The sequence below is a fragment of the Castanea sativa genome, chromosome 1, assembly GCF_040712315.1.
Source record: "Castanea sativa cultivar Marrone di Chiusa Pesio chromosome 1, ASM4071231v1".
Classification (NCBI taxonomy): domain Eukaryota; kingdom Viridiplantae; phylum Streptophyta; class Magnoliopsida; order Fagales; family Fagaceae; genus Castanea; species Castanea sativa.
Genome location: NC_134013.1, coordinates 68,151,979 through 68,169,000, shown reverse-complemented (window position 1 = coordinate 68,169,000; position 17,022 = coordinate 68,151,979). Strand labels below are relative to the sequence as shown.

At 31.3% G+C, this 17,022-nt stretch overlaps 1 protein-coding gene across 1 annotated transcript; it reads left to right on the top strand.

Annotated features, from left to right (window-relative positions):
* Positions 1–12,944: 12,944 nt before the first annotated feature.
* LOC142621990 (bidirectional sugar transporter SWEET7b-like) lies at positions 12,945–16,139 on the top strand. The gene is made up of 6 exons (XM_075795392.1): positions 12,945–13,075; positions 13,313–13,349; positions 14,383–14,605; positions 15,081–15,242; positions 15,384–15,503; positions 15,720–16,139. The coding sequence occupies exons 1-6, from the start codon at positions 13,030–13,032 to the stop codon at positions 15,858–15,860; spliced, it is 729 nt and encodes a 242-aa protein (XP_075651507.1). The 5' UTR covers positions 12,945–13,029; the 3' UTR covers positions 15,861–16,139.
* Positions 16,140–17,022: the final 883 nt, after the last annotated feature.

Below are 17,022 nucleotides of genomic sequence, written 5' to 3'. Positions count from 1 at the left end.
GGAGAGTAGGGGAAAGATGGTGGTGAAGACGTAGACCCAATTGGCTTTACTTAGAAAGGCCAAACACCTTAAAAAAAGAATGGCACTTCACAAATAAAAAGGCCAATGAGAGTGAAGAGAAAATGTCCTTGGCAAATGGGATTTGTGTGTACACTTTGATGAAAGAACATACCATAAAATCCCCTCACTAACATCGAACTCATTATTGGATTATTATTGAAAATTCGGATTTGTGTTAAAAACACAAGAGCTATTCAGACCCCAAATTAAAAGATTACGGCTCGTTTGATTTTACTCTAACTTAAACTAAGTGTGGAAGGGAGTAAATACGAGTGAACAAATAATAAAATTACTCTAAGCCATATTCATCATATACCAGTAGTAAAATGAATGCTAAAAGAGTAGGGAAGAAAAATGCAAATACAATATAACACATCAATGTGTTATCGAAGAGGAAACCGAAAAATTCGACGAAAAACCTCTTTGTTGCCCTCCAAGTGGTAAATCAATCTACTAGACAATAAGTTAGGATATACGAATAGTAAGAGACCTTCCAAGCCTAATCTACCTAGTGCACCTAAGCCCTCCAAGCTCCTATTCCAACAAGGCTTCTCGAAACCGTATCTTGTTTAGTTTTACGAATCCCGTAATGCGCTCGATTGCATCTGCCAAAACTTGGCTTCTTCCAATACTTCCTAGCAGCACCAAAACCTCACTTGACACTCAGATTGGGTGTGGTAAGTGTTTGAGATATCAATCTCTCAAAGATATGGATATGGAGAGGTAGGAGTATGAGAAAAACCAAAAAAGATTGTGTAGATGATTGTGGATATACAATTTCTAACTCTCAAGTGTGTATGCTAGGGTTTTCTCTTTGAAAAGCACTCTTTACAATATATTGGTAATATGAGTATATATAGTGTGGGTGAAGACATGGTGGAGTAGATAAGCCAAAATAGTAAAACAGAATGTTTCGCGGGTATCGCGAACTACTCGCGAAAACCAACTGTCACCAGATTGTCATGACTCTTCGTATTCTAGTCATGTGCTCTTCACATGGCTTACTTCACGAGAAGTTCACTCACGAAATACTCACAAAAACCACTCTTTCTTCAATGCAAGCTTGAGTCTTCATACTCTCTCTCACACACAGCCCATACAATGAAAACCCACATAAAATACAACCTAAACATGATTAAATAAAATTACAATCAAATTTAGCATGGAATTAAAGCCAACACAAAATAGTTGTCAACAACAACTTTACAATTATTCATTAAAGCCCATGAGGATTAGGATCGATGCTGCCTATTTTCTCATATACTTGAGCTAGGCCAGAGTCTTTTCCTAACTCGAACATGCACAAACACAAGCATTAATGCATTATTACTCAAATAGTACATGTATTTTGGTTGGTATGTATTTTTTCTCTAGTGGGTAAAATACACATCAATATACTCTTTTCCTATTAGAGTTATATATAAAACCATTGGGTCTCTTGAATTTGGATGTATCATAGGTTCATAGAAATTGCGGGTTTAACAGACAATTGATATATATATATCATATTAACAATCAAAACTTGTTCAAAGGAAAAAATCTTTTTTGACACCACTTCTTCCTATGTCTATGAATTTTATTTTACCCAAAAGTAGACATTGAAAGACTCTTGTTGTATTTCCAATACCAACGGCAACCTTTTGTTTTTGTTTTTTCTGAAAAAGGAAATTAGAAAGGTTACGCCAGAGCTTTCTTTTCTATGAGAAATTATTAGATTATTGAGTTCCTATTATGGTGGCTCACTGAGACATAGACTTTTTAACGTAAGAAATGACCTCTTTGCCTAATAAATTGAACACCACAGAAAGTATATATGTGATTGGGTCTTCAATATCAAATTTGAACGTTGGTGGCTTCACCTGTTCATCAACAGCAAAACCTTCACGGGGAGGAAAATCAAATGAATGTAAATAATATGGAAAAATACACAAAACTTTCCTGTGGTTTCCTTGAAATCACGTAATCTCTTTGAGTTTTTGAATACCACACTTGATATCTACGTAGTATTGTTTTATGCGAAAACGCAATTCTAAGTATGCTTGTGTCATCATATGAGAAACGTAATTATCACTCATTCGAACTGATCGATGTTTAATGGTTTTAATGTCAGGTTTTATGTGAAAATTCAACTCTAAATATAGATACATGTCATCACATGATAAACTTATCATTTATTTCAATGCATGTTTAAGTTTAACAATTTTCGTGACAGAGACTAGTAATTTTTTCAAGGGGTCAAGCTTGTTGGAAAAATAACATGGAGTAAATAAGAAATTGATGTTTCTATGCTCACTTGAAAATATTATTAAAAAGAAATTGATGTTTTCTATGTTCACTTGAAAATGTTATTAAAGCTTAAAAGTGGTAAAAATCATGAGTCCCACATAGGAAGAAAAGAGATAATATATGAATTTATATGCTTGTGGGCCAAACATTGGTTTGAGTTTTGGTATGTGTGGACTGAGTCCTCTTGTCCAAATAATAATTTTTATTATATTATTTTTTGAGTCAGTTAATTTGTGTATAGCATTTTTTATTTTGAACATTGTGTCTCTTCACTAACATATATAAATTCATAGTCCCTCATTCATGAAAACTGGTTTTTGGAAAAAAAAAAAAAAACTCTCATAGAGAGAAAATAATTTTCTACATTTATTTGAGTCAAAGAGAGAGAAAGAGACATAGAGTAGTTCGCAGAGCACGAACCTAGCATGTTTCTTCGTACTGTAGATCATTTTATCTTTAGAGGCTGACGTCTGTGAGTCTCAAAGCATCATAGATTGTATGAGGGGTAAAATCTGCTTTAAAGAGATTGTGTCAAACACAAGACTTGATTTGTATCATTCACCCTTCACGTATTTGGTCTGTGAATTTTTAATTATTTGCAATTTTCTTCTTATATACTTATATTTAGATTTGTATGTTGTTCCTTTTGCTTTATCACAAAAGTAAATTATTGAAATATATCCAATAATCTTAAAGCAGACTTATATATTTTAATTTATTTTTGTGATTTATGGGGAAAGGAATTTCAAGTTTGTTGAAAATCGTTATTGGCAATTTTATACTCCTGGGCAAATCTTGAAAAAACTGGGTTTTGATTTTGTGGGTTTGCCGCGCAATATCTACTTTGATCTATTATAAAGTTAATGGTCTCTGTCTTTTATTACATTTTGGTGTCGGTTTGGCTTTTGATACTATTTGTGGATTTTTGTTGTCCATGGGTTGAATTTAGATATTTGTATAGAATCATTGGATTAGTGTCTTAGATATTTTCTAAGCTTTTTTGATAAAGTTGATTTGTGTAGGACAGTGGGAGGTTTTGACTATTCAATATCTACCATCTTCTTTAATTATATTATATAATATTAGGATATTTTTCTCTTTGGATTTTTAATTGGCTGGGCATGGTGTAGAGTCATGTGTGTAGACTGTATAATTGATGTTTGCTTTGTTTCTAACCTTTCACGTTTATCTGTAATCTCTTATCCCTTGTTTGGCTTGTTATGCTTAATTAACAATGAGCTAGGATTGAATTAGTGGAAGACCATGCATGCCATTTATCTTTGGTCTGTGAACTTCATAGAGATGTTTAGAACTTCCCGTGGGGAAAGGATATTAATGTTTGTAGAAGCATTTGGTATATCACTTTCATGAAGAAGCAGTTTCAATCTGTTTGATCTTTGGCCATTTGATATATGTAATTCTTGCAGTTAAATTGTGCAAGTCAAGCATCATTAAAAATGTCCTCAAACTTGGTATTTTCATGTTTAATAATTCCTATGAGAATTATTTGGATTTGTGTAAATCTAATAATTCATTATGTGAATAAAATCACTCCTTAGTGATATATATGATGTTTGACCGGTTTATAGTTTATAGTAACTAACTATGCTTTGAATGTCAATCATGTGTCCTTGGTCTTTTATGCGCAATGGTGCATGGGCTAGATGAGCTATTATTTTTGGGTGTGACTTCCGTCTTAGTCATTGGTTAGCTTTTTATCATGGGGCCCTTTAATTGTTAATCAAAATAGCATTATGAGAGCTATTATTTACAATTTCAAAAGTGGGGATATAAGCACAATATTTGGTTGTGTCAAATTTTAAAAATAATGAGACAAATTGCACATTGGTGAGATTATAATGATCGGGTTTCATAATGGCTAAGTTTGAAGCCCAACGCCAAAGATATTATTCATTATAAGGAACACATTTTTTTGGGTATTAATAAGAATGATACATAATTGTTGTATTTGAGCACATATAGTCTTATTTAATTGTATACATGTAAATATATTTTGAGCATGTGTGAACTTGATTAGATATTAATGTGTTTAATCCCAATATATGTTTTGTAATATTTTTTTGGATGAAATATATGTTACATGCCTTAATTGACATACTTGAGTTGTCTAAAATTTGGAATGTACAAGAGTCTATTATGAGTGCTTATTAAGCAAAGATGAGGCATTAGAGATATTCATTCATTATAAGAATGAAGTTGAGAAATAACTCAATGAATGCAATAAGTTCTTGATTACCATAGAACTTGTGGGGGAAAGCTATTATTTCCACCAGGTTGTAAACCTCTAGGATATAAATAGATATTTAAGAGGAAACTGAAAGCTGATGGATCTATTGAAAAGTACAAGACAAGACTTGTTGTAAAGGGTTACAAACAAAAGGAAGATGTGGATTATTTTGATACATATACACATGTTACAAGAATAACATCCATTTAGATGTTGATAGCTATTGTAGCATTGCATAACCTTGAGATACATCAAATAAATGTAAAAACTACATTCTTAAATGGTGAATTACATGAGGAGATTTATATGGAACAACCCAATGAGTTCATTGTCCCTAGTCAAGAAAAGAAACTATGTAGGCTTGTTAAATCTCTTTATAGATTAAAGTAAGCTCCAAAGCAATGGTATGAGAAATTTGACAATGCAATGATGTCAAATGGATTTAGAATCAATGAGTGTGACAAATGTTTTTATATTAAAGATACTCCAATGGCTATGTCATTGTGTGTCTCTATGTTGATGATATGCTCATTATAGGTAGTAATAATGATATCATTAAAGCTACCAAGAGAATGTTGACCAGTGAGTTTGACATGAAAGATTTACAAAATCTGATAGATTTGTCTTATCTTAATCACATTATCTTAAGAAAGTTCTTGAGAAATTCAAGAAATATGATGATAGTTCAGTGAGAACACCTATAGATGTAAATTTACATCTAACTAAGACTAAAGGGCAAGGAATATCTCAATTGGAGTATTCGAGAATAATAGGTAGTCTTATGTATATAATGAACTGCACTATACCGGACATAGCATATTCTATCAGCAAATTGGGTAGATACACTAGTAATCCAGGAGAAGACTACTGGAAAGCATTAGTTAGGGTTTTAAGGTATTTGAAATACACCCTAAACTATGAGTTGCACTACACTTGGTATCCAGCTGTACTAGAAGATATAGTGATGCTAATTGGATATTTGACACAAAAGACACCAAATCTACGAGTGGATATGTCTAAACACTTGGTGGTGTAGCAATATTTTGGAAGTCTTCTAAACAAACATGCATTGCTAGATCCACAATGGAATCAGAATTTATTGCATTAGACAAAGCAAGAGAAGAAGTAGAGTGGTTTCGTCATTTCCTGGAGGATATGCTAATGTGGATAAAACCTGTGCCTCCTATTTGTATACATTGTGATAGCAAATCAGCTATAGATAGGGCACAAAGTTATATGTACAATAGTAAGTCTTGACATATACGTCGAAGACATAATATCGTGAGACAGTTGCTCTTTAATGAAATTATTTCTATTGACTTCATAAAGTCGAAAGAGAAGATAACGGATCCGTTAACCAAAAGTATAAGTAGAAAGTAAGTAAACTGCTCATCGAGGGGAATGGGTTAGAGCCTATGACATAAAAGTCTCTGGGATGGCAACCCAATCTGGTTGACTGGAGATCCCAAGATATAGGTTCAAAGGGACAATCGAATTGTGGAGACTAGTTTTATCACTATAGAGATAACATCTCCCACCCATTCCAATGATGAAATAATGATGCCTTTAAGCAATGTTCAGGGTAAGTTTTGATTTTAATGATTCTTATATCTTGGAAAACCAAGTGGGGTATAGTGGGATACTCTTAATAAGAGTCACCTATATGAGTGTGAAGTGGGCCGCTTTTATGAGAGTTTTTAAGGTTGAATTCTCTAAAGTACTTCATGAATTTACCAAGATATGTTCATGGCTGAAATGAACACAACTATATGAAAGAAATATGTTCGAAAAGGAAATTTGTGAATTCTGTTGTCTTGGTATACACAAACGGCTGAACAGTTCAAGACATCATGTTCACTGGTTATCTAGTATATTCGATAGTCTTCACAAAGGAAAGTTCAAAGCCACAAGCTACTTCTCTTGATATAGTAACTTTTCTTCTACTTTCTCTATGTCTGCATCATCATTTGCATTGTGTTTATTAATTTCTATTTATGTGGGGGATTGTTGGAAAAATAGCATGGAATGAATAAGAAATTGATATTTTCTATGTTCACTTGAAGATGTTATTAAAAGGAAATTGATGTTTTCTATGTTCACTTGAAGATGTTATTAAAAGTGGTAAAAATCTTGAGTCCCACATAGGAAAGGAAAGAGATAATATATGAGTTTATATGCTCATGGGCTGGACATTGGGTTGGGCTTTGGCATATGTGGACTAGGCCCTCTTGTTCAAATAATAATTTTTATTATTTTATTTTTTGAGTTAGTTAGTTTGTGCATAACAATTTTTATTTTAAACAGTGTGTCTATTCACTAATGTATATAAATTCATAATCCTTCATTCATGAAAACTGATTTTTGGAAAAAACTCTCTCAGAGAAAATAATTTTTTGCATTCATTTGAGTCAAAGAGAGAGAGAGATATAAAGTACTTCACAGAGCACGAATCTAGTTTGCTTCTTCTTTGTGTTGTAGATCATTTTATCCTAAGAGGCAAACGTCCATGGGTCTCAAAGCACCGCAGATTGTGTAAGGGGTGAAATTTGCTTTAAGGAGATTGTGTCAAATACAAGACTTGATCTAAATCATTCATCCTTCACACATTTTGTCTGTGACTTTTTAATTATTTGCAGATTTCTTCTTATATTTAGATCTGTATGCTGCTCCTTTTACTTTATCACAAAAGTAAATTGTTGAAATATATCTAACTAGCCAAAATATACACACATAAAATTCTTTGATTTAATGAGCTAAATATGATATGAGGGGCAATTTTAATACTTTATACATGAAATAATACCAAAAGAGGGTTAGGTTTTATATTTAGAATTTCAAAAGCTTTCATGTTTTAGAGATATTTAGGGAGTTCTATGTACTTTTTTTTTTTTCCTTTCCAAATTATAATTTTTTTTACAGTGATTTCTAAATTATACCTAATTTAGTAAAGTAAGTGTGTGAAAACCTAGCACGGAATTCTCCTTTTTGGTAATGCGAACCATTTATTTGTGGACTTGTGTGACTTTATTTTTATTTTTTTATTTTATATCAGTGTGTGACGTTACTTATTATGATTTATCAGAATTGATTTTTTTTTATAGAGAATTTCAACCTATGGTACTCACTCTTGATAATAGCTCTTTATCATCAAACCTAGACACCAATTAGCTTTTTGGTGTAGGCGAAAATTAAATATCAGATCTCTTATTTAACCATAAGAGATTTTACTAGTTGAGTTAACTAGAATCCACGAGGATTGATTTCCTTAATTTTATGGTGTAGAAACAATGACCTGTTAGGGTGAGTAGAACTAGGAGTGTCAATTCGAGTTAGTGTGTCAGGTTCGTGTCGTGTCGAGATAGGGGTATTTAATTAAATGGCTCAACCCAAACCCGACCCATTTAATAATCGTGTCATGATCCTTCAACCCTAACCCGACCTATTAATAAGGCAGTTTGACTTGACCTAACTCACTTGACACACTTAATAAACAGGTTGTGTTTGGTTGGCACAAACGTAACACAACCCATTTTAATTTACATAATATTAAATATAATATCCACCTAGAAATAATTTTTTTTACATCCTAAAAGTAGTGCATATACTTCAAGTCTTCAACCTACATTCAAAATAATATAGTTCAACAAAAATATAACATTCATATAGAAATAAGTTCTTTACACTCCTAAAGAAGTGCATACACTTCAACTCAAAATCAAAATAACATAGTTCAACAAAAATAAAATAACATAGTTTAGCAAAAATATAATATCCTTAAAACTCACCTAATGCTAAGTATCAATATTGAAAGAGTTGAAGCCAATAGTAGACTAATCATGGCTATGACTACAATTATCATCCATAGATTCTTTATTGATGTCCGAATTCATAACATCTCCCACAAGCTCACCTAATTTCATTTGTCCAAGTTATATGCCAAGAAAATATATAAGTATTAGTAGTTACAAAATATGATTATGCCTCAACAGTTTTACAAGACCTGAATAATAATAGTGTAAGAGTAATAATAACTAATGAAACAAATAAGATTTGTCTTTCTCTCCAACAGTCAATCGCTAGTGCAAACCAATTATAAGAAGGTTTAGAGATTTAGGGTTTGTAGAGTTTAGAAATCTAGGGTTTGTAAAGTTTCAATTTCCAATTATATCCTTTGTAAGTTTTTGTAATTACTTGCTTTTCTTTTTAAATTTATAATATAGTGTTGATATAAAAGGTATTTGACAAATCTAAAATAATATGAATATTTATTTGTTATATGAGTTGTGTTAAATTGGTCATTTCGGGTTGACACAAATAAATTGGCGTATCTATTGTGGGTTACACGAGTTAACCCTTATATGACACATTTCTGATTGTGTTGGGTTGACCCGTTTATGACCTAAATCCGCTAAGATCCAACCCTGACCCATAAAAACCTATGTCAGGTTCGTGTCGTTTTTGTGGGTTAGGTCAAACATTGACACCCCAAAGTAGAACCAGAATAATTTCCCAATTATTTTTGTACTTGTATGCAGTCTGTCACATTAGGGTCGTCTGGACTAATAAATACATGTTAATCTGTTCAAGTTGATGTTTATTGATAGAGTTATGGATATTAAAATATGAAATTTTTGGGACAAAGTTACTTTCAAAATATTCTATGCATGATAAATGAACCAAATTGGTTATATTTGTCTAAATATATACTTATATAGATTTGAGTTGAATTGTATAAGTTTGTAAATAAGTTCACATAATATCAAATTATTATTTGTAGTTTATTGATAATATAAATAGTCCATTTGTGATAATAATTCTTATATTTGTAAAGTGGTAAAAAATTTGAGTTATAGTTTTACTATATATAGGAAAAAGAAATAAATTAATCAAGTAGCTTATAAACAAGCTCGAGTTTGTTTGAAAAAAAATTAATCAATTTTAAATATAGAATCTTGTTTGGTGATGAGCTCAAGCTTGGCTTGTCCTCAAAATAAAATTAAACGAACAAGTCTTAATTTTAAATATAGGTAAATTGCAAATTGTACCCCTAAAGTTTGGGGATAATTGGATTTTATACTCTGAAATTTTAGAATTTGAATTTTACCCCCTAAATTTTGGGGTATTTGGATTTTACACCCTGACGTTTCAGAATTTGGATTTTACCCCCTAAAATTTGTGAGTGTTTAGATTTTGCACTCCAAAATCATGAAACTTTAGTGCGTAAAATCCAAAACGCCCCCCAAACTTTAGGAGGTAAAATTCAAACACCCCTAAAATATAAGAGCTAAAATCCAAATTCTGAAACGTGAGGGTGTAAAATCCAAACACCCCCAAATGTCAAGGTGTAAAATTCAAATTCTAAAATTTTAGAGTGTAAAATTTAATCACCCCAAACTTTAGGGGTGTAATTTGCATTTTACCCTTTAAATACTTGTCTTGGCTCAGCCCGTTTACAACCCTATTATAAGTTGTGATTAATGAAACATTACTCTCATGTGAGCCTATAACTGAAACTACTTTTGTCATGCACCAATTACAACAGATCACTTCAGTTGTGAAGGTTATGAAACTTTTCATACGGAGAAACTTATTGTTAAAATATCAAAAAATAACCATTGGCCAAATAAATTTATTAAAAAAATTAAATACTTTATACTCACTTTGCTGATGAATAAAAAAAATTATTAGGTTTTCAAGTGCAATTATGTATATGTGTGTGTGTATGTATATGTATGTATGTATATTTATATGTGTACAAATTTTGCCCCTTAAAATTAAATCCTAACTTCACCACAGATTTTACATTTTCTTTTATGGTACATTTACCATGAAAACCCTTTATTTTAAGTGGATACTTATGCTTTGTTTGTTTCAACATTAACATTTTATGAAAATTAATAATTTTTCAAAAATTATTTTTTACATCTCATTTTTCTATATTTGGTAGCAAGGAGCAACCTTAAAATGAGTTAGAAAACTATCACCTAACTTCTCTTATTTAGTTTCGTGTAAGATAAAGTTATTTTCTTAAATTATTTAACTTCACGTGAGATAGAGTTATTTTCTTTTCTAGAAATTTTTAATGGAAAAGAAATTTATCTCATGTCAAGCTAAATAGAGGAAGTTAAAAGATGGTTTTCTTTTGGCCCATTTTTTTTATAATACCAAACACAAAAAAATGCAAAAAATTATCTTCACATAAGTTTTTCATTGAAACAAACAGAATGGTATTATCAACTTCTATATATAGTTTCAAGAAACATAGGTACTAAAATATTTAAAAATACCTGCTTGTGTTGATGGTGAGTACCAAATCAGTAGAGAGCTACTATAAAAATCTCCCACCATGACACTCACGATTAATTACGTAGTAAAAACTTCATATTTTATTTTTTTATTACATTGATAAAACTAAAAAGGAAACAATCAGCTTATCAATTGACGAATTTTTTTTTGAGATAATAAAATTACAAAACTTAAATACAATATTCTAATTTTTGAAACTTTGATTTTACAATTAAATTCAACTGTAGGGTTTTATTAATTAGAGAAACTATTCACTCCAGGAGCAATGCAATTTCCTTTCATACGAAAGAGAGTTTTATTTATTAAATTCATACTAAAATAATGAAGAGTTTTCTCATTAATATTTTTTTTAAATTGTCAAAAATGTATTATTAATTTACGTAAGAAATTACACCACAATTTCAGAAAATAATAAATATTTCCTGCCTAAAATAATTAGACCTATTCTTTATTCAGGTACAATCGCCCAAAGACTGCTTAGCAAAAGAGGCAAGTACAGAAGCTATTTATTCAGCAAAAAAAGAGAGTGCAGAAGCTATGGAATAAAGTTAAATTGCCATTAATTAACAGAATCCAGGAAGATTAGACATCACAGCTTGAACAGGATGATCATAACTTCTAAAATAAGTCCTACACAACTTTGACACCAACCTCCAAATTCAACCAAACCATATCTTAGTTTGCCATTATTGGCCCCTACAAACACAAAAGGGTGTTATACCTTCTCCAAAATTAAAATCCATCAAAACCATTTATCGGTTAATACAACAATTTGATTCAATTTAATGGGGTCACTATGCCTAACTTTATCCATAATTTATTTTATTATTCAAAATTAAAATCCATCCAAACTATTTGTAGGTCAATGCACAACAGTTTGATTAAGTTTAATTGGGTCGCTATATGCCTAACTTCATCCTTAATTTAATTTATTAAGATTATGTTTTTATCTATTATAGGTTAATGTAACAATTTCATTAAATTTAATTGGGTCACTGTACTTAACTTTATTCTTAATTTAATTTAATATGATTATATTTTTATCTTGCCCTCCACCCCACAAAGAACTTGTACCTATAGAGTGGTGGTAATTTTTTTTAAGAAAAAAAATGACAAAATTATGTATTTAAGTAGATGACAAAATTGTAAGTTCTAATTAACTTAATTAGTAAGAAATTTGAAATGCAATTTTTATCTACACAAAAAATTAATTGGTATTTCGAATTAATAATAAAAAGTAAAAACTACAAAAGCCGACGCCACATATCGAAACTCAAAAAAAAAAAAAAAAGTAGATGGCAGAATTTGTTGATTTCATAGATTACTTGAAGAAGCAGAGCAGTGAATATGTTTTCCACGTCTAGTACAAGAGGAAGAGAAGAAGAAAGCTAGAGCAAGGGGTAGATTTCGTGAATTAGGGGAAAGACGAAACCAATTTTACAACCCCACGTAACAAACCGTATCAAAACGAAACGCACACATAGCCGACTTTCTGCCACCCTCCCAAGTCCCAATCCCATGCACTCTACTCAACTCACGCCCCCGCACCTTGTTTTTCAAATTGAGAGAGAGAGAGAGAGAGAGATTCTTGGGGGACCGGTTCAACATAGAATCAGTGAAAATTTGCCCAAAATACCAACCACCCAGAGTATCTCATTTTTTTTCCATTATGTTTAATTCCAATTTTTTTTAAAGCTTATCCAATCTATGTTATCTTTTTTTTTTTTTTTTTTTCGAGATTCAAGGCAAGTATATCTTAGTAGGACACTGTACCATATGTATTTAAGTTATGTAACTTATTTAAATAAAATAGAGTGACGGGATTTATAAGATTAAATTTCTGGTGAGAAAAGGAAAAACAACCCGAAAAACACAAAAAAACAAAAAAAAAAATCAAAAAAGGGGAAGAGAGAGATAGTGTCTTACTCTTATCTGGTAAGCGAATTTTACTCCAACTCAAACTGTGTACTATTTGTTTGGTGCGCTTTTTTGGTATATATAAAGAGGCTTCTCATACCTCCTACTACTACTACACTATTCTATCTCTCTCTAAAGCTTTCTCTCTTTCTCTCAAACTTGAAACACTCTCTCTCTCTCTCTCTCTCTCTTCTTTCTCTGTGTATTCGAAGATGGTGATGAGCGCTGAATCTATCAGGAATGTGATTGGGATCATCGGTCTGTGCTCCAAAACCCTATAATTGCTCTTAATTTTTATGCTGAGAAAACAATGCGTGTGTGTTTGCATATATATATATATATATATATATATATATATATTGATAATAAGAGAGATCGTTAACTATTAAACAAAAGTTTTTGGTTTTCAATTCCTTAATTTTATAGTTTTGATGATGATTTTGAATATGATTAATTAGATGGCTAAGTTTGTTTTCGTTAATCTCTGTTGAGCAGGAAACGTGATCTCCTTCGGGCTGTTCCTCTCCCCAGTGTAAGTCTCTCTCTCTCTCTCTCTCTCTCTTTGCCAATTTATTTTTATATATTAATTATTATTAAATAATAAAAGTTGTGTGGTTGATGGATAAAAAGTGTGTTTAGTGTTTGCTACTTACTTTAGGAGCAATTGATTATTCCTTTAAATCACACGTTTCGGCTGCATTTTTTTGAGATCGGACCCACCTTGGGGATTTTGTGGAGGGACCCACTTTGATGTCACAATCATACTAGCTTTACATGAGATTGTAATCGATGGTGTTTTTTTTTTCTTTTTTATTTAAATAATATTATTGCTAATATTTTCGTAATGATCAGATTCGTGTGTCCTCAAAAAGAATAATAACTTTTTTTTTTACTATTTTTTTTGTTTTGATTTTATTGATTGATTCTCAGGAAAAAAAAAAAAACTTTAAAGGAAGCATGGAAATAACATTGAAAGTTAATGAAATTTGTGAAAATTCCATTGTAAAATTACTCTTTAATGAGTTTCTCTTTCTATCTAAAGTTGTAAGTTTGGTTTGGCTTAAATTCATTTAGAAAGAAAACTGTAATTAAAAGTGTAATATATTTTAAGAGATTGAGGTTATGGTTGTTCTTTATTATCAAATTATAATACCAATTAATTATTAATTAATTATTTGTAGTAGGTAAATGTGTTAATTACTAATTATTATTATTGTTCTTTATTATCAGACTCTAACACCAATTAATTATTGGTAGTAGGTAAGTGTGTTGATTACCAATTATTATTATTTTGTAATTATAACTACTTTATACTAGATAAGGCTTTAAAAAATGGGGGGTTTAAGGCTTATAATGCAAATACACGTGTAACTTACCTTCAAAAAAAGAAAAAGAAAAGGCGCATCTTCTGTCCAAGACATGGGATAAAAGCCGCACCCAAAAAAAATGGATAATACTTTATCATGAGTTGTACTTTCCTAGAAAAGAATATTTCATATGAATGTTTTAATTGCATTAATGACTTTGAGAATGTAAGTTTGACTAAATTTAATTGTATGTACCAGGCCAACATTTTATAGAATCATTAAGAACAAGGCCGTGGAGGATTTCTCGCCAATACCATATATTGCAACAGTACTGAACTGCATTTTTTGGGTCTTCTATGGCATGCCATTTGTGCACCCAGATAGTCTTCTTGTAGTGACCATCAATAGTGTTGGGCTGGGACTTGAGCTGATCTATTTAGCCATATTCTACACCTATGCTGCGAAGCAGAACAATGGACGGGTACGTACTATTTCTTGCATTATGTTCTTTTACTGATTTTGACTTCATGGAACTCTTTGTATGACACAATTTCTTTTTACCCACTTTGTAATTTAGTTGAATGTGAGACACGGGGCATTTATTTAATTTTTAAATGTTACAGGTCTTATGTCTAAATAAAAATTCAAGAATAATGAAGTTTAATAAACTTGTTTGGTAGGTGTTTTTAAAATATGTTCTCAATACACAACGTAATCATTTTGTTATTTAAATGTGGTGGGTCAAATTGTTACCAAATAACAGGCTCAAAAAAAATGTGGTTTCTTTTACAGCTATTCCAAATTGGGAACATGATAGTTTAACTTAATTTATGATTAGAGTATTGAAGTGTCCCTGAACTCATTACTTCAACTAAAAAAAATGTTTCTGCGATCATCTTATAAAGATAATACATTGTTTAAATGGTGCTTTAGTTAATGCAGTCCTCTACTTGCAGAAAAAGGTACTCCTTGGGCTTTCGGTTGAAGTGATTTTCGCGGCAATCATCATCATCATAACCATGACAACGTTACATACTTACAAGAAAAGGTCTCTGCTGGTAGGAGTCATCTGTGATATTTTCAACACTCTTATGTATGTGTCTCCACTTACAGTCATGGTACGTCCCTCTCTTCAATCCCATACCTTTAATACTTGGTCTATCTAGCTAGTTAATTACCCACATTTTGTTTTTTTGAGTGTTTGATATAATATATATTGACAAATATTTTGTGTATCTTTCTCTTATATCTTATGACAGAAACAAGTCATCACAACCAAGAGTGTGGAGTACATGCCATTTTATCTTTCATTAACTAACTTCCTTAATGGTTCCATCTGGACTGCCTATGCCCTCATCAAGTTTGACATCTACGTGCTGGTAATTTCAATTTCTGCTACATAGTTTTATGGTTTAATAAGAATTATGGCAATGATAATCATAACATTATTAATTATCATATGCCTTGCTACTAGGTGTCTGAAATAGTTGATATCTATTATCATTGTTCCTCAATCTTGTTAGTCTTGTATAATATATTGTTCATATACATGCAGGAACTTAACATGACCCTTTTTATACATATTATTCTTGCAGGTCAGCAATGGCATTGGTGCAGTCTCTGGCGCAGCTCAACTCATACTATATGCAATCTACTATAGGACAACTCCAAAACGCAATGATGATGCGCCTCAAAAGCCAACTCAGATCCAGCTCTCTGGTGCAAGTGTAGCCTAAAACATTCTGATAGCTATGTGCAGGGTTGCTCTTAGAATTTCATACTTTTGACCCTCTTAGTTTCCGCATCATTTTTGTGCGATGGAGCTCCGGCTTTAATCCGTTTGTTTTAGTTTTCTATCTTCATGCTTAGTTCTGTATTTTCGAGTTCTGGATCTTGTGAATACATTAGGTGCTGTTCTCTTGGATTATAATTTGCCATTATCAATTCTATTTCTTAGACGCCATGTATCAAATACAATGGTTCTTTGTTTCAAGAAAGCATGTTCCCTTTTGATTCGCCGTGTTTTTGTGACTGAATTTTTCTATAATGTGACCAGCCGAAGAATAATGTGCACCAATATTGGGCTATAGGCAGTGGAATAGCCTGTCAAATCAAAGCCCACACCATAGGAGGGTCTTGTAGAAGCATTTTGCCGTCTTCCATCGTTAATGGGCCTTAATAGCACACTGAGGCCCAATGACCATTCTAGGCTAATACACCGCACCTTTTCTAATAGGATTTTTAGGGGCTGTTCAGTATTAGTGTTCAAACTCACTTTTTTTTTTTAATTTTAAACAATATTACAAATTTTTTCACACATTTTTTATACACTTTTTCACCTATACATATTTAAAAAAATTACAAAAATTTCATCTTAGAGTTCAAACTCACATTTTTAAATTTTAAACAACATTACACACTTTTTCACACACTTTTTCACCTATACGTATTTCAAAAAATTACAAAAATCTCATATCAAACTAACATTTATTTAGTTTCTTTGTAAAAGGATCAACAGTGCCTGAAATATCTTCTTTATTCCTCATAAATGATGCTGAGCACAGGAACTAAATAATTTTAATTGAAAATATCTACATTAATTAAATAATTTCTTTAAAAAAATCTCCAAATACTCATGTAAAATATTGGTCAACATCCACTATTTCTAATTGTTTATACTTAATTATTATTACTGTTGATAAAATAAATGTAAAATCATTTATTGTTTATTTGTAATTATAGATTAGTTAAAATTTTCAAGATACCTCGTTAGTTAAAGCCTTAGAGTTTGTCATGTCATGCACTCATGGGGAAGAGGAAATTAGCAAGTTCACTCCTTTCGGGCCCGTTTGGATTGAGGAGGAGTGCAAGAAAATAAAGTAAAATTGACTGAAAATA

Bases quoted from the DNA above. Each gene is read 5' to 3' on its own strand.
- LOC142621990 (XM_075795392.1), top strand. From the start codon at position 13,030: ATGGTGATGAGCGCTGAATCTATCAGGAATGTGATTGGGATCATCG. The intron at 14,606-15,080 runs GTACGTACTATT...CTCTACTTGCAG, and splicing joins CGAAGCAGAACAATGGACGG to AAAAAGGTACTCCTTGGGCT. The intron at 15,243-15,383 runs GTACGTCCCTCT...ATCTTATGACAG, and splicing joins TGTCTCCACTTACAGTCATG to AAACAAGTCATCACAACCAA.